Source organism: Eleginops maclovinus, chromosome 16 (genome assembly GCF_036324505.1).
Source record: "Eleginops maclovinus isolate JMC-PN-2008 ecotype Puerto Natales chromosome 16, JC_Emac_rtc_rv5, whole genome shotgun sequence".
Taxonomy (NCBI): Eukaryota; Metazoa; Chordata; class Actinopteri; order Perciformes; family Eleginopidae; genus Eleginops; species Eleginops maclovinus.
In genome coordinates, this window is record NC_086364.1 from 23867713 (window position 1) to 23894756 (window position 27044).

Sequence of the window (27044 nt, forward strand, 5' to 3'; positions counted from 1 at the left end):
GTTCTGCATTTAACACACATCTAAAGTGCTCTTTCATTTCAGACTCATGATTATTGGTGTGTTCATCACAGCTGTAAGGGTGGAGCTCCTTTACAGACCTTATTATAAACTGCTGCTGGATATCTAAACCTCTCATCATGTTTATTATTTATGTTAGCCAAACATTTCAATCTGTAAAGAGCTTTCAAATAGATGTATAGGAAACGAAAACTACCTCAAAATTGTAGTAAGGTACAGTACGTGTGTGTGTGTGTGTGTGTGTAGTATAGTGTGTGTTTCTTACCAGCCAATGCCTGCACAGAGGGCTGATCATGAGAACTGAGCAGCTGAGCCTGAATCGTCTCCACGACTCTCTTGAATCTGCGACTCGGACCTGAGAGGAGAGAGGGTCAGCGTTTCACTCAATTCATTACGATTATTCAGAGCCTGGGAATCAAAATAAAGATTGTAATTTAATTTGAAGGAGATGTTGAATGAAGGCTAGACGTCAATTACAATTTAACACTCCTTGCAAGGTCATATTTGGCTTTAATTTTCCATCTTAACTCAATAGCAAAACAAGTGGAAAGGTGAAGTAAATTACCCTTCTATTTTCCCCCCAATTAAATCCAAAAGGATCCAAATAAATACAGAAATAATTGAGCAGGAACATAAAAACCAAAGTTTGTACTTTTTACCCCTCAAATTCATGTTGTTATTTATTAATGTTTACCCAATCATCACATTTCTATTCTGAAAATCTATTCAAATTAGCATAATAACATAGTGCCTCATTTGCATATTTCAACATGACATTTAATACAATTTACAGCACAAAACAATTGTCTTAATCTCGGTTTATATATATAATATTTATTTGTTTAAGATTTTCCACAATTCTCCTTTCGTGCGTCACCTTTAAGAGAACATGGCCTCCCCAGTAACATCCTCATACTCCCACCATACAGTGGGGCAAAAAAGTATTTAGTCAGCCACCAATTGAGCAAGTTCTCCCATTTAAAAAGATGAGAGAGGCCTGTAATTTTTATCATAGGTATACCTCAACTATGAGAGACAGAATGAGAAAAAAAAATCCAGGAAATCACATTGTAGGATTTTTAATAAATTCATTTTCAAATGATTGAGGAAAATAAGTATTTGGTCAATAACAAAAGTTCATCTCAATACTTTGTTTTATACCCTTTGTTGGCAATGACAGAGGTCAAACGTTTTCTGTAAGTCTTCACAAGGTTTCCACACACTGTTGCTGGTATTTTGGCCCATTCCTCCATGCAGATCTCCTCTAAAGCAGTGATGTTTTGGGGCTGTCGCTGCAACACGGACTTTCAACTCCCTCCAAAGATTTTCTATGGGGTTGAGATCTGGAGACTGGCTAGGCCACTCCAGGACCTTGAAATGCTTCTTACGAAGCCAGTCCTTCGTTGCCCTGGCGGTGTGTTTGGGATCATTGTCATGCTGAAAGACCCAGCCACGCTTCATCTTCAGTGCCCTTGCTGATGGAAGGAGGTTTTCACTCAAAATCTCACGATACATGGCCCCATTCACTCTTTCCTTTACACGGATCAGTCGTCCTGGTCCCTTTGCAGAAAAACAGCCCCAAAGCATGATGTTTCCACCCCCATGCTTCACAGTAGGTATGGTGTTCTTTGGATGCAACTCTGCATTCTTTCTCCTCCAAACACGACGAGTTGAGTTTTTACCAAAAAGTTCTATTTTGGTTTCATCTGACCATATGACATTCTCCCAATCCTCTTCTGGATCATCCAAATGCCCTCTGGCAAACTTCAGACGGGCCTGGACATGTACTGGCTTAAGCAGGGGGACACGTCTGGAACTGCAGGATTTAAGTCCCTGGCGGCGTAGTGTGTTACTGATGGTAGCCTCTGTTACTTTGGTCCAAGCTCTCTGCAGGTCATTCACTAGGTCCCCCCGTGTGGTTCTGGGATTTTTGCTCACTGTTCTTGTGATCATTTTGACCCCACGGGGTGAGATCTTGCGTGGAGCCCCAGATCGAGGGAGATTAGCAGTGGTCTTGTATGTCTTCCATTTTCTAATAATTGCTCCCACAGTTGATTTCTTCACACCAAGCTGCTTACCTATTGCACATTCAGTTTTCCCAGCCTGGTGCAGGTCTACAATTTTGTCTCTGGTCTCCTTTGACAGCTCTTTGGTCTTGGCCATAGTGGAGTTTGGAGTATGACTGTTTGAGGTTGTGGACAGGTGTCTTTTATACTGATAACGAGTTCAAAAAGGTGCCATTAATACAGGTAACGAGTGGAGGACAGAGGAGCCTCTTAAAGAAGAAGTTACAGGCCTGTGAGAGCCAGAAATCTTGCTTGTTTGTAGGTGACCAAATACTTATTTTACCGAGGAATTTACCAATTAATTCTTTAAAAATCCTACAATGTGATTTCCTGGATTTTTTTTTCTCATTCTGTCTCTCATAGTTGAGGTATACCTATGATGAAAATTACAGGCCTCTCTCATCTTTTTAAATGGGAGAACTTGCACAATTGGTGGCTGACTAAATACTTTTTTGCCCCACTGTATGTCTCTCTCTTTATAAATTAACACATCTCCCCCATGAACTCCTCCTCTCACCTGCGATCAGGCTGAAGGTGACGCTGTAGATTCCCAGCTCTCTCTTCCCTTCCCGCTCCCTCTCTCTCTCCCCCTCAGAGAAACCGATGTCCACCTGAGGAGATTAGAGATTATAGATGGTGATTATTATCAGTGTGAGTGTTTCTATCACTCCTTTCTAGCTCATCAGTGTCTCTGGGTTTAATGCTACCACCAGGGGGCAGTAAAGATGGGCAGTTTAAAATCCTACACACTGATGCTTTAAGAAAAAACAGCAAATGAGTGAAATGCTCTCAGCTGTTGACCTCATCTATGTGTCTGCAAAAACAAATACAACATGCAATATCAGGCAACAAAATCACTACATTGATGTATACGAGTTGTATTATATGTACAACATAATACCTCAATATCTTAAATATCAAAGGCGTTTTGGAGTTAATTAAAATCGCTGAAATACCTGGAACTTGACGGGCTTCTGGAAGACAGAGGGGCCTCCGGAGGACTTGTACTCTGCCCGGAAACTGTTCTGAGAAACCACACTGTGGCTGAGGGACGGGATCTGCAGAGGAGAGAGAGAAACGCTCAGAGAAACTGTACTAAAGGCGGCTAATGTTGGGCTATAAAGGAACTACAGCACGGTCACATGACTTCACGTCACCACCGCTAAGCTAAAGGAGGCTAATGTTGGGCTATAAAGGAACTACAGCACGGTCACATGACTTCACGTCTCCACCGCTAAGCTAAAGGAGGCTAATGTTGGGCTATAAAGGAACTACAGCACGGTCACATGACTTCACGTCACCACCGCTAAGCTAAAGGAGGCTAATGTTGGGCTATAAAGGAACTACAGCACGGTCACATGACTTCACGTCTCCACCGCTAAGCTAAAGGAGGCTAATGTTGGGCTATAAAGGAACTACAGCACGGTCACATGACTTCACGTCTCCACCGCTAAGCTAAAGGTGGCTAACGTTGGGCTATAAAGGAACTACAGCACGGTCACATGACTTCACGTCTCCACCGCTAAGCTAAAGGAGGCTAATGTTGGGCTATAAAGGAACTACAGCACGGTCACATGACTTCACGTCTCCACCGCTAAGCTAAAGGAGGCTAATGTTGGGCTATAAAGGAACTACAGCACGGTCACATGACTTCACCTCACCACCGCTAAGCTAAAGGAGGCTAATGTTGGGCTATAAAGGAACTACAGCATGGTCACATGACTTCACGTCTCCACCGCTAAGCTAAAGGAGGCTAACGTCGGGCAGAATGACGTTAAGTCGTCTCATTTAGACACCGTTTTTTTATTCACCAGTGGGGTATTTAATGACGTACTTCATGTCAGGAAGTGAGGAAAGGCTGACTCATGCCAGGGTTTAGGACTCACGGAGAGGAAGGCGTGGACAATGTCGGCCTTGATGGAGCTGAGCGGTTTGTCTCGGATCATCACGAAGATCTGCTCCTCTTTCTCCAGACTGATGAAGTTACCAAACCATGACTTCTTCGCCAGTCTGCAAAAACAAAAAACGAGTTAAATATGTTCAGTGTTGGAATTTAACAAAGTAAATGTACTCTAGTTCTGTACTTAAGAGCCACTTTGAGATACTTTACTCTTGACCTTGAAAGCATCTATAAGCTACTAAAAAGACCTCATGATGAGTTTCAAAAGGTTGTATTTAACTGAGATAGAACTGAGACATGCTGAAGACTTACTCTGGACTGGACTCAGGAGTCAGACTGGACATGTCCTCTGATGTGGGGACTAAAAAAAGAAACCAGAGTGAGTAACAAAAAAAGAAAGGGCAGTGAATCCTGATGACAGGCTCCGAAGTAATTGGCCTAATTGCAGATGATCACAGACATTAGTGAACACAGCCTCGGGCAGCGGGCTGGGACTCACAGTAGTTCCTCTGTAATAATAGACGCTGAACTGGAGGGGAATGAAGAACTGTTTTAACCATTAGCAGAGCATCAAGGTCACAAACATTCGGTGTAACACGTAGCCTGGCTATACCAGCCTACGTACTTCCGCCCAATTCCATTTTGCTCCTGTAAGTGAGACTGGGCAAGAACTCATTACGTACGATTACTGGAACTCAGAATTCTATCGGTCCAATCAGCGAACAGGGGGCGGGGTTGAGAGCGATTACGTCGAAGTTGGTGCCGAGTTTGAATTGTAGTCTAGTCTGTAGTTCAACAATGGCGACGGAGGAAGAGACGCCACTAGCTATCCGCTCGGTTGTTTCAACTGCTGAAGGAACTCTTCCTTTTTTTCAAATAACAGTTTCCAGTTACGAACTGTCCCCTGAATCCTTGGGTACAGTGACAACATCGACACTTGTCGTTGACAGCCATTTTGACCGCCACGCTCGCAGGTAGCGATTTGTTTACTACTGTGAAAGCGGAATTAGGAAGCGTCAGGTCAGAGCCTCAGAACATACGAGGCTGACCTGATGTTAAACTTCAGACAAGTTTCCACCCATTACAGTAATCCAAATCCAATGACGCTGTTCTAGACTGTATGCCGGAGAGAAGCAAAGTCAGACAGGCTGGTATAACCAGGCTAGAGAAGATGTACACCAGGCAAGTCCAAAGTCCGGTCCGGGGACCAATCACGGCCCACAGCTCAGGTCTTTATATAATATGATGTATTATTTAGGGCCCGCTAGCTTGTTGACGTTCAGAGAGAACAGGGAATTGACAAGTGTAACGACGGATGTTTGCGTTTGCCTCCTCAGTTTAAGACGCTGTATTTTAGTTTTCCTGATTTCTTTTGTTTTGGGTGGATCCGCAGTAAAACCCGGAGCGGATGTCTTTGAGTTGCCTTAGTTTGTGGGCCTAGGAACTGGATTGATTACGTCGGGGTTGTAACTGACTGGACTCTTTGCTAAAGCGGACTGAACTGTAGATTATTATTCTTCTGACTGGCAGCCAACTTTATTACAAATAAGTCAAACCATATACAAAGTCTAAGGTATTCCATATTGCTTGTTCAATGTGTTTCGAGTTGTTCACGCCTGACTGAGTGGCTTATATTTAGTGCAGTGGGAAAACGGAGATAAGTGTGAAAATGTAAACTGCAGAAGGGACTATTGGCTCCCGGGCATATTCACATTATCAAATCTGGCCCTCTTTGAAAGGGGTTTGGACCCCCCTGATGTACACCACCTCCGTTCGCCATGTTGGATTTTCAGAAAACCCTTGTTATGAATAACTCTGTTATTACACAGCCTGGTGTTTGAGAGAGCATTATTCAGCGATACAAATCATGTTATATATGTACGTGTACGTGGCTCTGCAGCGGCCGATCGCCTTACTACTCCTTCACTGCCAGTGGGATCCAGGTACACCTCGACTACAACACATCTGTTTGCTATCCTGGCCCCTAAATGATCCCCACCTGTTTCTACTGCATCTTTACTACTAATAAAAAGATCTCTCTTCTGTACAGAGCACTTGAAAAGTCTCTCTGGATAAAAGGGTCCTCTGAAGCCCCCCTCACCTTGCAGTTTGCGCCGATGGAAGCGCGGCGACCCCAGCAGGTTGTTCTTGAACGAGTTGAGTCTCGTCCTCCAGTGGGCGGAGCTCGAAGCCGCCAGACCTCCACTCCCACCGGGGCTGGAGGGTGGAGTCAGAGACAGCGAAGCCCCGCCCCCTCCGTCAGCTCTGGAGGACGAAGACGAGGAGGAAGAGGAGGGAGGGGTGGTGGAGGAAGAGGGGTGTTGGATTTGATGCACAGGCGTGCCCAGGGGGGTGGGCAGCGGCGAACCCTGAGGCGTGACCTGCGACACAGGAGGGGGAGCGGCAGAGGAGTTAGAGGACGAGTGCTTGGACTTGAAGACGGACGGAGACGGGAAGTTGAAGAATCGTGGGATGGGGGAGAGAAGGGGTGAAGGTGAGGGGGAAGGGGAGCGAGGGGTCTGGATGGGGAGGGACTTCATGGAGTGAAGGTGAGGCCGGTCTGTGGGGCCCTTTGAGGGGAGGGTCATGGTTTTTGGGTCGGGTGTTGGGCGGATGGGCCGGGTGGTGGTGGTGGCACTTCCTGGTTTGGAGTCTGGTTTGGAGGAGGCGACTTCTGATTGGCTGAAAGTGAAGACCGGGCTCTGATGGACACACAGAGAGATGGAAAGAGGGATGGACAGATGAGAGAAAGATATGGTCATGAGTTATGGTTCATGGAAATGATTCAACCCCAGACTTTTGTACGAGGCAGCATGGTGTGAAATGGTAATGACTGAGGATGAAAAGCAAAGCTAGCAACATCAGTCTGAGCAGCGGTTATCAGAGAAAACACACAGGAAATTTGTTTTGTTTCCTTTGATATAGAACTGATATTTATATATTGAATTTGCTGATAATATTTATAAGTTTACTATATATACTGTATGTTCAAAAGGGCAGGAAGGACACAGGCGGCAACCTTCTAATACATTTGACATCTGGAACTGTATTAAGTCTACAACACCGCAGAGAGATGACTGACACTGATAAACAAACACTGTCAACAATACGAAGCAAAGTCTCCTAGTGAACATGCACATAGTTTAAAGGCTCAGGATTCATTTCGTTCCCAGACTTTGAGTCTAGGGACGGCAGGTTGAACACAGTTTTTCGCTATGATAGCGCAGCTAGGACAGAGGCAATAATGAGTGTTCTTCCACAGTGGAATGGAGTAAAGTGAAGGTCTTACCCTGGGACTGCTGAGAGGACTGGAGGACAGACCTGTCGACGCTCCACTGACTGAACGGGACCTTTAAAAGAACAGAAACAAACAAAAAAGGAGTCATCAAGGTGAACTAGACTGTAAAATATTCTGAAAATGACTTTTTCTCTTATAAAACCGTCCTGATGTGTTATCCGCTTCTACCTCTGGCTGTGTGCATTAGTGTCCAGGGCCCTGCGAGGTGGGGTGGGAGACCCCTGTTCTGTGACGCTGAGAACCTCTAGACTTTTCCTCTCTGGACGACAGCGGCCATGACGGGTCAGCATGGGGGAGTCAACGCGCTTCCTAGGGGGGTCTTGCAGGACAGAAATATCACATAAGTTTATGAGCATGGTCGCAGTTTAAGTTTCAGCCATGATCAGAGCTGTTAGAATTCTCTAGACGATAGAATAGTAGATTCAGTGCTTCCTTTATTATCTCCTTTATGATACTATAATGGACAGTCAACTGGAATGTGACGTCCCTCCCAGTTCCGATCTCCCACTTCCAATATAAATGGAACGCAGCTCAATGCTATCTAAGTGTTCCTGTGTCGTTACCGAGGTCGTTTCTGGCTGGCAGATCCTCGTCTTCACAGCTGGGGTATCGCTCCTTCCTGTCGAACAGGAGGTAGTAGATCATCTTCTCCTGGTTCTCCCTGCAGGACACAAAGCAAAGAGACTAAGGTCAGAAACAGAGGACACAGCTTTGGTTTTATAGAGTGCTGCAGGGATGACGTGTTTCTTTTGGGCTACCCTGAAGTTAGCATCACAAGGGCTACCGACTTAAAACCATCACGTCAGTATTGACATATTTTATGGGGTAGAACAAAACATTCAAATCACTTCAGCTCATGTTAACCACAGACCTGATTTCAGGCTAACAAACAAAACACATTCAGAAAACCATTGACCTCCAGACCAGGGGGCAGGGAGTGAGAAAATGCTGACTTCTTTTGGCTCTGGTTTTAGTTTCCACTTATCTCAAATTAGCTCTCTAGCTTTTCAGCTCCTAGATGTCCCATTGTGGCCACAAGCTAGTTGCTAAGTGTGTCAGTTATTGTAGCCAAAGGTGTTGATCAGGTGTGAGGATAGCCTTTGGATTACAATACAGTAAAGCTGCAGGTCTGAAAATAAAAACTAAGAGCTCAAACATCATGCTCCTAAGTCGTTAGAAGTGATCAGTGTGTCAGGGAAGGAGGACACAATGAAGGGAGATAGAAGAGCCTTTCTTACTCCTGCCATGCAAGGCAGATTAATGATGTCATTGACTGACCCCAATGAGACGGAGCGAGAAATTAATTAAGTCCACACACAGTTATACCTTTATTGAGCATGCATCTATTTTAACATGCAGTTTAATTGATGGCATGTATTCCTGATGTGTCTGACGGTGTATTTACTCACTCCTCACTTGTAAGGTCCTGTGTGAGTTTCACCCGGTCTCTGAAGCACCCTAAGGAGTACATGCTCTCCAGAACGTCAGGGTCCAGGTCTGAGAGCGACGCGATCCTCTTCACACAGACCCGGCGGGGTGGCGGCTGCTCCGGACATGGCTCGTTACGACCCCCTCTGGTGGGAAGAAATCAGTGTGTGAAGTTTTTTTTGGATAGTCCATAATGTGCTTTCTATTCAATGTCAGTTAGGGGTGCAGCCCTCGTTAGACACCTATTAAAGAGTGCAGTAAGAATTGACAAATGTACAATGTCCACAGAGGGAGAATGTAGAAGTGTAAATACTAATAACCACCAAAGTTAACTTGTGTTTGGCATTAGCTTGGAGTTACTTTTTGTAGTACAGAGGTAGTATGGAAATCTAAAGTAATGTAGAGGCTTGGGTGGAAGAGGGAACAGGGAAGACCAATGGATGTTACTTACTGGTACCAGGAGTGTTTCTGGATTGCTTCTAGCTGGAGAAACACAAATAGAAGACAATATTACAGCATTGATAAAACCCTGAAATGCTGCTTCTAGACAGAGGAAGCATCTGCTGTCCCACTGAACGCTTTGTCCTGAACACTTGTATAAATATTGAATATGCTGTGGAGGTAGTACTCAGTATTAAATAGAAACTATGAACGTCATTTTATCCTTTGTGGAGTGTGAACCCTGCAGTCCTAAATGCTCCTACATCATCTCCTCTGCAGAAGCATTAGGATTGCAAACAGTGGCAGCCATTGCATCAGTCCTGCACAGAGTCTCTCGGGGATCCAGTAATGGAGCAGCTGCAGGTCTGCATGTAGGAAGTTAAAAGTGGGCCTGCTGTGAACGCTTTGTGCAGAGAGGAAACCAGCAGACAGCTGTAACCAGGGACGGCTTTCAGTGCATGCAATACACTGATATGAATATGATGCAAAAGAGCTGAATTGAACATGGTGATGGTTCTTTCTCTCCGATAAGATAATACTTTGGTGTCAGATAGACTCTGACAGTTATCTCGCAGAAGCTCCATGCAACATTAAACAAGGACAGATATTAGGACGGAAGGAAACAGACACTTAACATAGCATAAGACCCTCTCATTTAACCTGGGATTTGACTCGTGCACAAAGGAGTGCATGCTAGCTTCAGATACTTGGATATAAATGTGTGCCTGTGATGGTGGGTGGCGTGCAGAGACAGAGACAGTGTGACCTGGTTTCAGCTCCATTAATCAGCAGCTCATCAGACGGAGCTTTGATTAAATCTGTTCTGTTGTCGCTGCATGACTAACTGACCGCCTCTCTCTGTCTGTCAGCACATTCTGCAGCCTCTTTAGCGTGAACTCCTCTCCATCACACAGGAGGAGCAGAGGAATTTGTTTCAGCTGTCCATTCAGTCATTCAGCCAGTCTGAACCGCTGCCTCTATTCAAACCTCGCCTCCCGGAGGGAAAGCTGGTATTTATGTGAATGGGACGAAAAGGTCCTTGCATAATTCCACCCTCAGTGCCTCCATCTTTCTTCACAGCCACTTAAACCCTCCATTCTTTCATATTGTACACACACATGCATATATACTCTTGCTGCTCTGCCTCTCTACATCATATTTTCCTGGACTCGTGTCTCCAAATAACCTGCTAACTTGCCTTCGAGGGCAGCAATAAGGGCAGCCCGTAAGCAATACCTAAGACACCTTCCCCTGCTGTTCTTTTTGCTCCCCTTCCTTCAGTTTCTGTCACATCTTGAAGAAGAGCCTGAGGCTTTTCTCTGCTTCCTCCCTCCTAAATGTGTGCTACATGACTCCTGGAGACTAACGTGGTGCTTGTGGACTTTTTGCTCTCCTTGCAGCTGCTACGTCTATATGCAGTGATAACAGAGGTAAATATGTGTATAATACTTGTACATTAAACACTGGTTCATTCATTTCAAACTGTCAAAACCTTTCTACAGAACAACCACAAATGTTGTCGTCGGGCAGATTTCATCACCTGTAGCTAGCTGGCTAATTTAGCTAGCGTTAGCTCCTTGGTTAAGAATACTGGATCTGTTCAAACATTGCAAACTCACATACTAATCATACTAACTATAATAAGTGTATTACTATTTAATAAACGTACCATAACACTGGTGTTCAAAAGTTAATTTAATTGGGTTAATAAAGCAGTCTTTAATGATTTTCTACCACGGACATAACGCTGCTATCTAGCTAGCTCATGAAGGAGTGAAGCTAAGGTAAACGACTTTACATTAGCAGGTGCATAAGCTAACTTTAGCATAGCCCCCACTGAAATAACGCAGGTACTGTGTATTTGTACTAAAATGTGCTGTTTGAGTGCATTAGTGTATCTAAATGTAAAGTATGTAGAAATGCAACTTCAGTACACTGACATCAGCTTGTGTTTTTAGCCACTTATGAGGTGTAAGCTCACCGTGAGTCTCTTGTCAGGATGGACCTCTATCATTCCTTTGAGCAGAGCTTGGCATTCAGGAGGTATAAAGTGAGGCATGTGGAAAACGCCGCTCTTCACTTTCTCTAAAAGCTGCCGCAGGTTGTCGTGGTCGAAGGGTAAGGCACCCTGGGAGAAGATTGAGACAAAAAGAAGACATTATAAGGATGTTTTTAGCAATCATTTATCCATTTGGCCCAACGTTAGCCTCCTTTAGCTTAGCGGTGGAGACGTGAAGTCACCAGCGGCTCTTCTTCCTCCGAAGGCTGCGGGGGTTCAACATGGACTCCAGGATACTCTGCAACTTCTACAGGTGCACCATCGAGAGTATCCTGACTGGCTGCATCACCGCCTGGTATGGCAGTTGCACCGCCCTCAACCGTAAGACTCTACAGAGGGTGGTGAAAACTGCTCAGCACATCACCAGGACAGAGCTGCCATCCATGGAGGACCTCTACACCCAGCGGTGTAGGAAGAAGGCCGGTAGGATATTAAAGGACCCCCATCACCCCAGCACCAATCTGTTCTGTCTGCTGCCGTCTGGCAGACGGTACCGCAGCATCCGGACCAAGACCACCAGACTCAGAGACAGTTTTATACCACAGGCTATAAGACTACTGAACTCCTGAGCTCTGTGAATGTCTACTCACATCTGTCTATAGTACACACATACATATATATATATATATATATATATATATATATATATATATATATATATATATATATATATATATATATATATATATATGTATTATACACATCTGTTTATAGTACACACATCTATATTATACACATCTGCTATACGTAATATATGCATCTGCCCATACCTCCTCATTCAACAGTGTAAAGTGTTTAAATACTCTCAATGTATTCCACATATGTATATATTTCACATCCTCAAATCTTTACTGTTGTTGTTGTAAATATTCTTCTCTCTTTTTGCACTATTTGATTTATCTTATTTGCACCATGTATGTTGAGTTGTTGGAGGAGCATGGGATATCAGATTTCATTGCCAACATGTACGCTGTGTCTGCTGTGCATATGACCAACAAAACCTTTGAACCTTTGAGGGTCCAGTAGACCACTCTTACCACTAGCAGAGCAAAGAGGATGACGCCACAACTCCAAACATCTGCTCTGCGACCATCGTACTTCTCCCCCTGAAGCACAAATACAAGGACAGGTTAGCACACACACACATACACACATACACACACACACACACACACACACACACACACACACACACACACACTTGGATGAAACTTACTCTTATGACCTCTGGGCAAGCATAATGTGGGGACCTGCAGGGAAAGAAGAGTCTATTGTTAGATAGTCTCCCCATATGCATCAACACACAGAGTGATAAAGGAAGTGCTGATTTATGTAAAACACTGAGAGCATCTGCTCCTGTATTCATGCAATAAACCGGGAAAGGTGAATCCAGGCGAGAGCTTCAATCCCTTCCTAATTTTATCTGTTCAAACCGCCTTCCTCCTGATGAGCAGACGGTTTAGAAATGTTTAATCTTTCATTAAACTGAGTCATTGATTGTGTGAAACAATAGAGCTTTGAGGGGATGTTCCTAATGTTCTGCACACCGTGTCTATATGGTCTTATTAAAACCAGGCTGTTGCTCTTTACAGTTTGTATACGAAGAGTATATTGTATACAAACCACATCAGGGGCTGGAATGATGACGTGATTCTGTGGCGCTGACCTTGTTTATAAGATATTTAAATGATGGTGAGAACATGACACCAAATACAGACGTACTCGTTTGTTCTCAAAACCTCACATTTTCCCAGAACATAATCATGTTTCGTTGCCTAAATATGTCCTACTCTGCATGGGCTTGTACAAGGTCCCTTTTCAGAATCAAAACCAGAATCAGAAATAAAAGAGTTTTAGAAAATTAGATTTTGTGACAAAAAAAAGGTAAAAAATTCATATCAACATAAAAGTTAAGAAATGCAATAAAAAGATACAATAATAAAAAACAGGAGAAACTATATTTTCAATAACTTCACAAGTGAGACTCTAATGTGCTCATTGTACAAACTATAACAAGAGGTGTAGCAGTTATATGTGCAGTCGTGTATTTCTATATATTAATAGTGGTTATTGCTTGTGTTGCAGTAAGGACAATGCATGAGAATGTATATCATGGTACCATTAGGATGCATTGATATAAACAGGTAGATGACCCATGTGCATTAATGCAAGCTCACACATGTAACTCAGAGCTAATCGGACCCAGTACTGACCCACAGCTGGTCTCCAGTAGACTGTCCCCGACCTGCAGCGAGGCCATGCCGAAGTCTGCGATCCGGATGTTGTTCTTCTCGTCCAGGAGAAGATTCTCTGGCTTCAGGTCTCTGTGACTAAACAGCGAACAGGACTTTAATCCACATGTTCTACTATCAAACTAAACCTTTTGCACCAAATATATGTTGGGAATGCTTGTACTCAAACTGCATTTATTTACTTCTACAAATCAAACATGAGACGGCCTAACGCTCACCATAAAAAGAATACATGTTTCTCATTTTATTTGAGTTATTAATGAGTTTCCGGACTATTAAAGCAAAATTGAATGGGTTCATTGGTGGTCTTGCACATGCATCATGATGAAGTTAAACCTTCAGATGTTAAGCAATCATACGAGGGTAGACTTCTAACCATTGGGTCCCTGTTTTGTGCACACGCATTCACATGTAGCTGAACATGCGTGATAGGGTACACATTATTTTACTAGTGGTGCTAGTTTGCAAAAAAGGCAGCCATGTGTTTGCAAAAGGAGGAAAGAAGAAGTGCATTTCTGGCATGTTTTATGGTTTTGCAAAGCAGAAATAGCTGAAAGGGGTCAGGATAAGTTTGTTTTGAGGCTAAGCATCAAACAAACGACTGGTGTGGGTAAGCATTTGGCTCAGATTAAGGGGAAGAAGAAATGCAACTTGGAACAGAGAGAAAAGTGGAATGGAACCAGGTGTTTTGGTCAGTAGCATCTCACGAACCATATGGAGTGACTGTGGCAGAAGTCGAGGGCGGAGATGATTTGTCTGAAGAACTTCCGGGCTTCTTTGGGGGTCAGCCTGCCCTTCTTCACCAGGTAATCAAACAACTCTCCGCCGGACACATGCTCCAAAACCAGGTACCTGTGAGGGAAGAAGATGGAAAAAGGTGAGGAAAGGATCTTTGGAAACACAAAACCCGGCATTAAAATGCATGCACAGGAGTCACGGACGCTTCTTCCATACTTAAACAAGTCAAACACCTCTAAATCATGCATGCCATGTGGTTACTTATCTGTCTAACATAACCTATTTTCCCTTTCAGACTCAAGGTTGTGTCTGCCCGGGCTGAGATCCAGAGGGAAGGTTTTTTTGTTTAGCAGAAAGCAGGGAGATGAAGAGATACTCACAGGTATTTGTTATTCTCATAGACATCATGCAGCTTCAGAACGTGAGGGTGCTCTATTAGTTTAAGAATAGCTATTTCTCTCTCCACCTGCACAGACAGAGGAGGCAGAGACGTGGAGAAAGGTTAAAGAGAAGGGAGGAAGAGGAGGAGGAAGAGGAGGTTATAAGTGATTAAAGTGGAGGCAAGTAAAAGCAAAGTTAGGTCAAATGTGGCGCAGAGGGAAACGGCATTAAATGTTACGTCAGATTCTTTAGTGTTCATTTCAGGATTTTTTCTAAAAGCATGAAGGAGACAGAAATGGAGGAAGAAAGGACTCTGCTGTCGTCAACGCTCCTTGGTTGAAGCTAATGCTAGCTCATACCTATCAGCCCGTAGCCTCAACTTATTGTTAAGCATCAAATGTTGCTTAAAGATGAAGTTATAGAAAGGACTAAGTGTAAAGGATGGATAGAATACAGAAATGGAGGATCAAAGATAAATAGAAATTCTGAATGAACCTGTGCTGTCGGCAACGTTCCTTAGTTGGAACTCAGACCTATTAGCTCCTAAATAGCATACCTAAAATACTTCCCAACAACAAGACTTACGTTAACTATGTAAAAGCTGTAACGCATAGTGAGAAACTAAATGAACCTGTAGCTCCACGTCAGGTTTTCATTTTAGCTCTTTGTTTTTAGTTTTTTGGGCGAGTTACTTTTCCGTATTATTCACTTTGTCACTCTTATTCAGCATTACATTCTTTAGTGTTCACTTAAAGATGAAGTTGTGACAGGAAAAGTCTGTTTTTAAAAGAGTAAAGTACTAATTTTAGACCTAAATAGAGGAACAAAGACCCTCTAAAGGACATTGTCAACGAGGAGCTAGCTCAGACCTATTAGCTCCTAGCATACTTAAAATACTTCCTAACAACAAGGCTGATTCTCAAGTGGTCATTGAAAGTGGAACGTGTAGACAGTTCAAGTGTATTTTCAAAAGAACACAGTATTGATTTTAGACCTAAATAGATGAACAAAGATAATAACTTTTTTTGGGCACCTTTGAGCTCATTGCTTTGGTTTTACCGCCTGCAGCTTTCTATTTTCATTCACCATTTTCTCTCATTTACAGCATCAGTTATAAAATCTGTCTCTCAAAGTGTCAAAAGAGAATGATCACAAACACTGCAGCTCCTAGTTAGCTTTATGCCGGGGTTTTAGCATCTGTAGCTCATTATTTGGGTTTTACGGCCTGTTACTTTACTCCACATCTTCACAAAAACTGTAGAAACACACCGTAAACTACGTGCTCACAGTAAACAAACCAAGCCTTAGAGCAGGTAGAGCCACATTCCCAGTGTCATCAGAACCTTCCCAGCTAAAGCTAACAGTACAGGAGGCAATGGGCAACACAAACAAGCAGCAAACCAGGAGACTGGTGCCATTTACCGAGGACAAACACAACGTTAACATATCTTCAGCCTGTGTTAACCACAGACCTTATTTCAGGCTAAACACACATTCAAAAAACCATTGACTTCCAGACCAGTGGACAGGAAGTGCTAAATTGCTGACCCATTTCAGTGTTTTAGGACTCATTCCTGCACTTCTCTTCTTATTCCCTTTTCTAAACGTGTTAATGATTGAGCTTTAGCTAAGTGTTCCAGCTGCTGTTGGTTGGAAAACCAATATTTGACATCCCATTATGAGCTACTTCTCTAGCTCTGCTAAGAGTAAGACGTGTTTGACATGCAATACACCCACAGATGTTAAACTGTATTGTATAGCGTGAGTGGTGCAGCTTGTGTTAACCACAGGTCTTATGTCAGGATAACAACCACAAACACATTCATAACAGATCAGGGGTTTTCCTAGAAAAATACAGCATGAGGCGCTAACATCACTTCCTGTCTAAATTAAGCCCCGCCCACTTTCAGGTGTAACTCCTGCATCAGAGCGAAGCTGAATATAATAGTGTCTTCTTGTCTTAAAGCTGCTGAGTCATATATTGCACCTCCAACAACAAATAGATCCAGAGCTCCGGTTCCTTTACTTCCTCTCCAGAAGAAAGGAGAGTAAAAGAAAGGATCAGAAATCTCAGTCTCAGTGTCAGCCTGCTGCCTGCCACTCGTCCCCCGCAGACCCACCGGACATCCATCCCCTCTTTATTCTCCGTAAGCTGTCTCTGCCGTCTGACCAGACATCTGACCCCATCTCCATATTTCTGGACTCAGTAAACCCTTTCTGACCAGCAGAGAGATTGTTTCCTGGCATCACTTTTACATTATAGGGGGAGAATCTGCATTTTATCAGCATTGACCTCCAGACGAGGAGACAGGAAGTGATAAAGTGCTGAGTCATTTCAAGGTAAAGGACTCATTCCTGCACCTCTCTATGGAGTACAACAACCCTGATGTTGTTATGGGATACTGAGACAACAACATGTCCTTGTGCCTGAAGTTTTCCTGCTGTATTTTTGCAAGGAGAAACTGCACAGAGCTGCGAGTAATCAGCCACATTAGAAACACCAACATGAAAAAAAGCTATTCCGTTTCTAGACTTCAGTTAGTGTGTTTCAGCTGAGGACTTAATTAGCCGCATGAAATCATCTCCATTGTTCGTTGGACAGAAGCAAAGCCCACACACTCCACAGCTCCGAGTTACAGACGGCTTTTCTCAAACGAAATAAAGACTTTGCTGTAAGATAAAAAGATGTGGTTCGGCTTTGATTTGCTTGGAGAAAAAGCCTAACTTTAGGTATCATTGATGCAGAATATGGTATTTAACCTGTCCAGATGTTTTTAGTGTCATGTCTCCTAGTTTCACGAAAGCCTTAAGACAGCATGTGAGGGTCTGGATAGGGACAGCTAATAGTTGACTGTATCGAGAGGTGCAGGAATGAGTCCTCAAACCATGACATGAGTCAGCCTTTTAGCACTTCCTGTCCCTTGTTCTGGAAGTAAATGGTTTTCTGAATGTGTATCATAAACGTTTGTTTTCAATAATCTAAAAATCACACGGAGTAATCCCATTGGATCAGGGAGATGCTGCCTTCAGGGGAAATACAACATCCCTGCACAACTTAAATGCAGGGAACTTCTTGTTTAGCGTTAAATACTGTTGCTGGGAGCTAAAATGCTAATGCTAATGCAAAGCCATCAAAGAGCGTGCACACGCACACAGGTGTCCTGCAGAACATCAAGAATAACACAGGGATGCAAAGAGAACAATCTGAAGCAGTGCTAGGTGTGATGCCAGCTGTTTCTACAAGCATCCCTGGGCTCTTTCTGACAGTAAACCAAACACAGTTAGCGCTCTGACAGTGCTAGCATTCTAAAAGTTGTCTGAGTTATATAGCCTCACATACCGGCTGATATTGGGAGCTATAATTTGGGAAAGGGCTCGGCATCCTGACTGTGATTCTTGCACGGGATAGCTGCTTTCCACCGAAGCAGGAAATAAATAATTAATCCCCACAGCCCGCAGACAGATGGACGAGCAGATGAGGTCATTAATGAGAAGCCGTACCTTCATGAGGACGGACTCGGACAGCTTCTCTCTGTTCACAATCTTTATGGCCACCTTCTGTCCCGTGATACAGTGAACACCCAGCTTCACCAGTCCTGAGACACACACACACACACACACACACACACACACACACACACACACACACACACACACACACACACACACACACACACACACACACACACACACACACACACAGAGGAAGAGAGGGGGGGAAACTGTTTTAAATCATCATACCACGTGAAAGCAGGAAGGGAGGGATGTCATCAATAATTCACAAAGCTTTATTGTCACAAACAGTGACCGGCGAACAAGAATAATTAGAGGTCTTTTCCTTCCCCCAAAATTAAATAAAAAAAGGTTCTTTTTTGGAACATAATCAGTTACATTTGATCATTTAAGTAATATTTTGACATCGCTTTACCTGAGTATTTCTATTTCATGCTACTTTATAGTCTATTGTCATTATCAGTATGTAGAGTCTCTACTTTAAAGAGTCCTCTCCTGCTGATGTTCAGGTGTATATCAGTATGTAGAGTCTCTACTTTAAAGAGTCCTCTCCTGCTGATGTTCAGGTGTATATCAGTATGTAGTGTCTCTACTTTAAAGAGTCCTCTCCTGCTGATGTTCAGGTGTTTATCAGTATGTAGTGTCTCTACTTTAAAGAGTCCTCTCCTGCTGATGTTCAGGTGTATATCAGTATGTAGTGTCTACTTTAAAGAGTCCTCTCCTGCTGATGTTCAGGTGTATATCAGTATGTAGTGTCTCTACTTTAAAGAGTCCTCTCCTGCTGATGTTCAGGTGTATATCAGTATGTAGTGTCTCTACTTTAAAGAGTCCTCTCCTGCTGATGTTCAGGTGTATATCAGTATGTAGAGTCTCTACTTTAAAGAGTCCTCTCCTGCTGATGTTCAGGTGTATATCAGTATGTAGAGTCTCTACTTTAAAGAGTCCTCCCCTGCTGATGTTCAGGTGTATATCAGTATGTAGTGTCTCTACTTTAAAGAGTCCTCTCCTGCTGATGTTCAGGTGTATATCAGTATGTAGCGTCTCTACTTTAAAGAGTCCTCTCCTGCTGATGTTCAGGTGTATATCAGTATGTAGTGTCTCTACTTTAAAGAGTCCTCTCCTGCTGATGTTCAGGTGTATATCAGTATGTAGCGTCTCTACTTTAAAGAGTCCTCTCCTGCTGATGTTCAGGTGTATATCAGTATGTAGTGTCTCTACTTTAAAGAGTCCTCTCCTGCTGATGTTCAGGTGTATATCAGTATGTAGAGTCTCTACTTTAAAGAGTCCTCTCCTGCTGATGTTCAGGTGTATATCAGTATGTAGAGTCTCTACTTTAAAGAGTCCTCTCCTGCTGATGTTCAGCTGTATATCAGTATGTAGTGTCTCTACTTTAAAGAGTCCTCTCCTGCTGATGTTCAGGTGTATATCAGTATGTAGCGTCTCTACTTTAAAGAGTCCTCTCCTGCTGATGTTCAGGTGTATATCAGTATGTAGAGTCTCTACTTTAAAGAGTCCTCTCCTGCTGATGTTCAGGTGTATATCAGTATGTAGAGTCTCTACTTTAAAGAGTCCTCTCCTGCTGATGTTCAGGTGTATATCAGTATGTAGTGTCTCTACTTTAAAGAGTCCTCTCCTGCTGATGTTCAGGTGTATATCAGTATGTAGTGTCTCTACTTTAAAGAGTCCTCTCCTGCTGATGTTCAGGTGTATATCAGTATGTAGAGTCTCTACTTTAAAGAGTCCTCTCCTGCTGATGTTCAGGCTGTATATCAGTATGTAGTGTCTCTACTTTAAAGAGTCCTCTCCTGCTGATGTTCAGGTGTATATCAGTAGGGGGTCTGGTTCCTACCTGTCTGGCCCTTCCCCAGGGTCTTCTCCAGCCGGTAAGGCCCCACATACTGGCTGGACTGGCCCACTGTCAGCTCTTGCTGCTCATCCTTCCTCCTTCAGTTTTATTTTCCTGATATAAAGCAGATCAAAACCGTAACGCACATCCCAAAGAGAGGAGAGGTCCTGATCCACCACCGGGCCCTGCAAAGCAAAGAGAGGGTGACTGTAAAGATATAGTCTGTTACTGGTACCTCAATATCAAATGGAATGTAAATAAAAACAAGAGAAAACAAATAACAATAATATGTATTTGACTTCAATTAAACGGAAACGTTGACTTTAATTCATTTTAATATTCCAACAAATTTCACACAACTGTTTTAGGTTAGTTTAACCAGTATTCTGAGGTACTTGTACTTTAATTGAGTATTTCCATTTTCTGCTACTTTGTTATTCTACTCCTCTACAGTTCAGAGGTAGATGGTGTACTTTTACTCCACTACATGTATTTAATCCCTGTAGTTGCTAGGCAGATTAGGATTAATGATGGTAAATATAATCAGCCCTTAAATCAGACTGTAGTTCACCTGCAGTAAATCCAGCAGCTACCCTGCAGTATACAAAGCCATTCAAACTAGCTGCACCTTTACCAGCTCTGAGAACACTTTAATGATCAATCATTATAAAACAGATCAGAGATATTATTCTGAAATGGACCAATCAGACAATGACTACTTTTACTGTCACTACTTTAAGTACATTTAGAGGAGAGTACTTTCTACTTTCACTGGAGGAACATTTAGAATACTTTCACTGTGACAGAGTATTCCTACACTCTGGTACTTCTACTTTACTCAAGTACAAGACCTGAGTACTTCTACTTTACTCAAGTACAAGACCTGAGTACTTCTACTTTACTCAAGTACAAGATCTGAGTACTTCTACTTTACTCAAGTACAAGACCTGAGTACTTCTACTTTACTCAAGTACAAGATCTGAGTACTTCTACTTTACTCAAGTACAAGATCTGAGTACTTCTACTTTACTCAAGTACAAGATCTGAGTACTTCTACTTTACTCAAGTACAAGACCTGAGTACTTCTACTTTACTCAAGTACAAGATCTGAGTACTTCTACTTTACTCAAGTACAAGATCTGAGTACTTCTACTTTACTCAAGTACAAGATCTGAGTACTTCTAATTTACTCAAGTACAAGACCTGAGTACTTCTACTTTACTTAAGTACAAGACCTGAGTACTTCTACTTTACTCAAGTACAAGACCTGAGTACTTCTACTTTACTCAAGTACAAGACCTGAGTACTTCTACTTTACTCAAGTACAAGATCTGAGTACTTCTACTTTACTCAAGTACAAGATCTGAGTACTTCTACTTTACTCAAGTACAAGACCTGAGTACTTCTACTTTACTCAAGTACAAGATCTGAGTACTTCTACTTTACTCAAGTACAAGATCTGAGTACCTCTACTTTTACTCAAGTACAAGATCTGAGTACTTCTACTTTTACTCAAGTACAAGATCTGAGTACTTCTACTTTACTCAAGTACAAGACCTGAGTACTTCTACTTTACTCAAGTACAAGATCTGAGTACTTCTACTTTACTCAAGTACAAGACCTGAGTACTTCTACTTTTACTGAAGTACAAGATCTGAGTACTTCTACTTTACTCAAGTACAAGATCTGAGTACTTCTACCTTTAATATATCGATCTATATTTCAACATGTATAGTAACACTGTCATCCTGCTTGTACTCCTTGAACAGTAATCTGATTACTTTAAATGTACTAATATTGAATACCTTGTTTTTGTATCCTGATTACGTAATCTCGTTACATGTAATCCGTTACTCCCGGAGCCCGGCCTGCAGACTACTCCCATGCAGCCCCGCTTCCTCGGTGTGTGTGAGGCCCGGAGGAGAGTCAGTGCTGCAGCATCGCTCCCGGGGAAGGCAGGAGGAGACGAGGCTATAAATAAATGAGGACTTCAGCGCTGATTGATCCTGTATGCAGAAGAGCAGATCTCATCCAGACATTCAGCCCGATTGATTCCTGCAGGAGCTCAAATATCCCAAGTCAGAATGCCCTGATTGAATCCGTTTTCAGGGACCCCCCCTTCTGTCTTTTTTCCACGAAATGTGTCCATAATCCTGCACATGCATTCCCCCTTTTTTCCCTCCTCCTCTTCCTCCTCTTCCTCCTCGGTGCTTCTGCGGATAGTAATCTATTATCACAACAGCATCAGCAAGAAGAATGGGTTTTCCAATATCCGGTGCACACTTTGGCTCACCCCTCCCCGGCCCTGCATTAGGAAATAAGAGGGAGAGATAGGGAGAGAGAGAGGGTTGGGGGGTGGGGGGGAGAAATGAAGGGAAAGGGAAGAAGACTCTGGAGCTCCGTGCAGGACAGGGCAGCAGCTGCAGCCGGGTTAAGAGCTCTGTGAGCCGGGGAAGGATCAGCGCTCGGCCCGGTGATGGATCCGGGTCCTAGAAACAACAAGCACCTCCTGGATGAAGCCTCCCCTCGTCCCCCCTCCCTCTCTGTGTCACTGTGAGTCTCGTTTTCTCATCTTATTCTCATGATATCAAAGCGCCCCCCCCCTGCAGGAGTAATATCTCGCTTTGAGGGGAACGAGTCTCTCTTTACGCGCGGGATGGATCTGTTCTTCGGCCGCTGCTGCTGCGCGTAAAATCCCTTTCTCTTTTTCAGCCTCTCTCCTCCTCCCTTCCTCAGCATCAGCATCCGGGTTCCTGTCTCCCCTCCACACCCTCTGTCTCCCCCGCCCCTCCCTTCTTACTACGGCACAGTCCCACGCTCTGTGATTGGCTGAGAGAAGTGCCATTACCGTGCTGAAGGGTCGAAGCGTTTATCAGATTTTACCTGCAAAATGAACAGTTTTTAGGCTTTTTAAGGAACTTTTATTACGTTTCAAAACGTTTTCTTGTTGTGTATTTTGTATTTGTTAATGCATGTGTAGGGGGTTCAATTTTAACATGATATAACATTTCACTTCCTCATACAAAATAACCAAACATGAAACATAATTCATGAAAAAAATATAAATATATGAATCAAAGACCAAGAAAGCTGATTAAAAATAATCAAATAATACTGCATATTAAATATTGGCGAAACAAACAAACAAATAACAATAAAAACAAAGTATTCCCAAAGCAGTCTGTGATCAGTTTACCTGAATAACTGAAATGTATTTATCATTCAAGTGACTCTTATTTAGTAGAAATTGACGGTGGTGCCTTTATTGATGCCTCTTAGTGTGTGTGTGTGTGTGTGTGTGTGTGTGTGTGTGTGTGTGTGTGTGTGTGTGTGTGTGTGTGTGTGTGTGTGTGTGTGTGTGTGTGTGTGTGTGTCAGTGTAATCCTCTCTGTCTGTTTACACAACCTGGAAGATTGACAATAAAGTTGACAGTTTTTTTGTTCACCTGCAGGGTTTTTACTTTGCTAAGGTTCTCACACACACACACACACACACACACACACACACACACACACACACACACACACACACACACACACACACACACACACACACTTAAGCTGATTTCTGACATAAATGCAGTACTTTTTACTATTCAATTTAAATGTTACCAGGGTCTTGCCCCTATTCACCCTAATTGAGTTGTTAATTGACTGGTTTTATTAATGACGTGTCTTTTGTTTGAGAGTTTCCATGTTCTTTTATGTAGAAATGTGATACAGCAAATCGGAATAGAAAATGTACCCGTAAATGTCAGTGTTGTGTCGGTGTTTACCGTAATTGGGAACACAAGTTTGTTAATTGACAACCTTTAAAACAATTAAGTTGCATTAACTACAATCATTTTTGTGGTTTCCATGTTTTTGTTTTTACAAATGCTTTCAATTTCCCCAAAAATCTGATCGGAAAACTCATATTTCAACCCACTTTGCACCATAATGTGGTTTTTATCCGCTTCATTCTCTAGAAAGTGAAAGTGTGTATTAAACCCAGCTACCCCCCCCCCCCACCCCCCACCCCCGAAGCAGTGATTAAGGTTCACATTGTGATTTCTGTGTGACGCTGACTCCTAAATCTTAATCCCTTTTAATCTTAATCTCTGGATGCAGTTCAGATTATCTAACGGTGCCGTCATGGGACAGAATATAAGCCCGTGTTCTGAGAGATGCTTTTCCACTCAACATTTATTCAATAGATTTCCAACAAATCTCGATTCCTCCCAAATAATTTACGACGAAACCAAAATCTTCACCAAATGTATTTCACTTTGGTTCAAATTCACTTACTTTTTGACCCGTTTGAACCATAATATCTATCGTGTACAATTATCATCACATCTGAATTGAGTCCAAACATATCATTTGACATTTTAAAGAAGTCAAATGTAAATGATTTTAGGCGATAACACCTCACACACATCTGTGCAAAAGAACTAGTTCCCCCCAACTCCCCTGCACATGCATCCTCTGACCACAGGGTGGGGCTGCTGGGCTGCGGTTTGCTCTAGGTCTGCGACTGGAGAGAAGTATTTGTACACAGGACTCCTGCTGGGGGTGTACGTCTTGTTCTCGAGTTAAAGTAGAAGTACTCAGATCTTGTACTAGAGTAAAAGTAGAAGTACTCAGATCTTGTACTAGAGTAAAAGTAGAAGTACTCAGATCTTGTACTTGTGTAAAAGTAGAAGTACTCAGGTCTTGTACTAGAGTAAAAGTAGAAGTACTCAGGTCTTGTACTTGAGTAAAGTAGAAGTACTCAGATCTTGTACTTGAGTAAAGTAGAAGTACTCAGATCTTGTACTTGAGTAAAGTAGAAGTACTCAGATCTTGTACTAGAGTAAAAGTAGAAGTACTCAGATCTTGTACTTGTGTAAAAGTAGAAGTACTCAGATCTTGTACTTGAGTAAAGTAGAAGTACTCAGGTCTTGTACTCGAGTTAAAGTAGAAGTACTCAGATCTTGTACTCGAGTAAAAGTAGAAGTACTCAGATCTTGTACTCGAGTAAAAGTAGAAGTACTCAGATCTTGTACTTGAGTAAAAGTAGCAGTATTTAGATCTTGTACTTGAGTAAAGTAGAAGTACTCAGATCTTGTACTCGAGTTAAAGTAGAAGTACTCAGATCTTGTACTCGAGTAAAAGTAGCAGTATTTAGATCTTGTACTTGAGTAAAGTAGAAGTACTCAGATCTTGTACTCGAGTTAAAGTAGAAGTACTCAGATCTTGTACTTGAGTAAAAGTAGCAGTATTTAGATCTTGTACTTGAGTAAAGTAGAAGTACTCAGATCTTGTACTCGAGTTAAAGTAGAAGTACTCAGATCTTGTACTCGAGTAAAAGTAGCAGTATTTAGATCTTGTACTCGAGTCATGAACACAGGAGATATATTCAAACACGTTTTATTTAAAGTGATATTGTGACGGTGTTACCGCTCGTTGGTTTGATCCCAACTCAAACAACATAAAGATATGATGACTTAATTTAGAAGTTACTGGGCAGTCGTAACATATGTGCTGGTTTGACTGGTGAGAGATTGTTCGGGGGTCCAACAGGTTAAAGTTTAACCCCCTGCTAACTGTAAGGCTAAAGAACTGCAGCTGACCTCTGACCTGCTCTATAGCAGGACTGACACTGCTAACACAAAGCAGTCTGCTGGTGTTCCAAAGGGATTACAAGCAGCTGATAAATACAGATGTAATGTAAAGCACTCAACCTCATGTCATATTTTATTGTGCTTTAAATATTGGAATGATTGTAAAATTAATCATGTTCCATACACTGCTGAACACACACACACACACACACACACACACACACACACACACACACACACACACACACACACACACACACACACACACACACACACACACACACACACACACACACACACACACACACACACACACACACACACACACACACACACACACACACAGCTGTACCTCCCCTTACCTTTGCTCTTTAGGCTCCTCTCTGCAGACTCAGGCAGAAATAACCCCAGAGGAATCTTCTGCAGGCAGATCTGATGTCGGGGTCAAAGCAGTGTGTGTGTGTGTGTGTGTGTGTGTGTGTGTGTGTGTGTGTGTGTGTGTGTGCGCGTGTGTGTGTTCATGCAACTGCAACATGTACAGTAGTGTTTAACTTTCCATTTTGCTTCTGTTCAAAGTGATGATTGTAAAGATAAGAAAACCGTCTGACACTGAAGAAACAATTGTTGTTTCTGGGTCGTCTCGTGTGTGTGTGTGTGTGTGTGTGTGTGTGTGTGTGTGTGTGTGTGTGTGTGTGTGTGTGTGTGTGTGTGTGTGTGTGTGTGTGTGTGTGTGCATAGTTTGCTCTTTCACATGTTGATACCAGGGGAACATTCCTGGAAACACGCCTGTTTACACAGGTCGCACGTATGCAGTGTACACACGGTTACATCACATGTACAACCCGTGTTTTATGGGAGGAAGACTGCTCACCAGTACAAGTAGTGATCGGTTCAGATCTCCAGGATATGACCTCATAATTACCTAATCAACACACCTGAGTACTCTTCTACCTCTGCTATTATTTAGCATGTAAGAGTGCTGGGTCTTGTGTTTTTACGCCAATGATAGAAATCATGACTCAAATTATATCCACTTTCTATTTGAAGATTTATGGTTAAGTGATTTTGGGTTTGGACATTTTTTTCTGGGCAAGGTTCATCTAAACGCTGCCTGAAGAAAAAGCTGGAGGCTCTGGCCACACACACACACACACACACACACACACACACACACACACACACAGGATATATGTTATTATCTATTTGCCAATTGACTGCACAGCTAGGCCTATGTCTGGTTTAACCTTGCACGTTGTGGTTTTTTAATCCATGCCTGATGGCTCTTCCTGACAGCAGGGGGTCCAGTTTATGATAGTGTGTGTGTGTGTGTGTGTGTGGGTAGATTAGGACAGCCAAAACAGACAGCTGACAGTATTGATGTCTGTTCTTGTTTCTCCATTCACCGTCTTCTGTTCTTTCTTTCTTTATAAATCAAAAATAAATAGGATTCTGTTTTTGAGTTTGCACAGCAGTGTTCTGCTTCAGTGTGCACTAGGTGGTGTAGTTATATGCAGCGTTGG

At 42.7% G+C, this 27044-nt stretch overlaps 1 protein-coding gene across 1 annotated transcript in view; it reads right to left on the bottom strand.

Annotated features, from left to right (window-relative positions):
• The window catches only part of LOC134878051 (serine/threonine-protein kinase BRSK1-like), a 28821-nt gene extending 6136 nt beyond the window's left edge, over positions 1 to 22685 (bottom strand). The window contains exons 1-20 of the mRNA XM_063903813.1: positions 22564 to 22685; positions 19944 to 20038; positions 18083 to 18177; positions 14581 to 14666; positions 14174 to 14314; positions 13424 to 13540; positions 12427 to 12460; positions 12248 to 12316; positions 11133 to 11279; positions 9162 to 9193; positions 8692 to 8856; positions 7846 to 7943; positions 7451 to 7601; positions 7274 to 7334; positions 6086 to 6686; positions 4297 to 4345; positions 3971 to 4094; positions 3041 to 3142; positions 2602 to 2695; positions 284 to 373 (exon numbers count right to left, since the gene is read on the bottom strand). Coding sequence (XP_063759883.1) covers positions 284 to 373; positions 2602 to 2695; positions 3041 to 3142; positions 3971 to 4094; positions 4297 to 4345; positions 6086 to 6686; positions 7274 to 7334; positions 7451 to 7601; positions 7846 to 7943; positions 8692 to 8856; positions 9162 to 9193; positions 11133 to 11279; positions 12248 to 12316; positions 12427 to 12460; positions 13424 to 13540; positions 14174 to 14314; positions 14581 to 14666; positions 18083 to 18177; positions 19944 to 20038; positions 22564 to 22685 — 2473 coding nt within the window. The remainder of the gene's footprint in view (positions 1 to 283; positions 374 to 2601; positions 2696 to 3040; positions 3143 to 3970; positions 4095 to 4296; positions 4346 to 6085; positions 6687 to 7273; positions 7335 to 7450; positions 7602 to 7845; positions 7944 to 8691; positions 8857 to 9161; positions 9194 to 11132; positions 11280 to 12247; positions 12317 to 12426; positions 12461 to 13423; positions 13541 to 14173; positions 14315 to 14580; positions 14667 to 18082; positions 18178 to 19943; positions 20039 to 22563) is intronic.
• Between the last annotated feature and the right edge of the window lie 4359 nt (positions 22686 to 27044).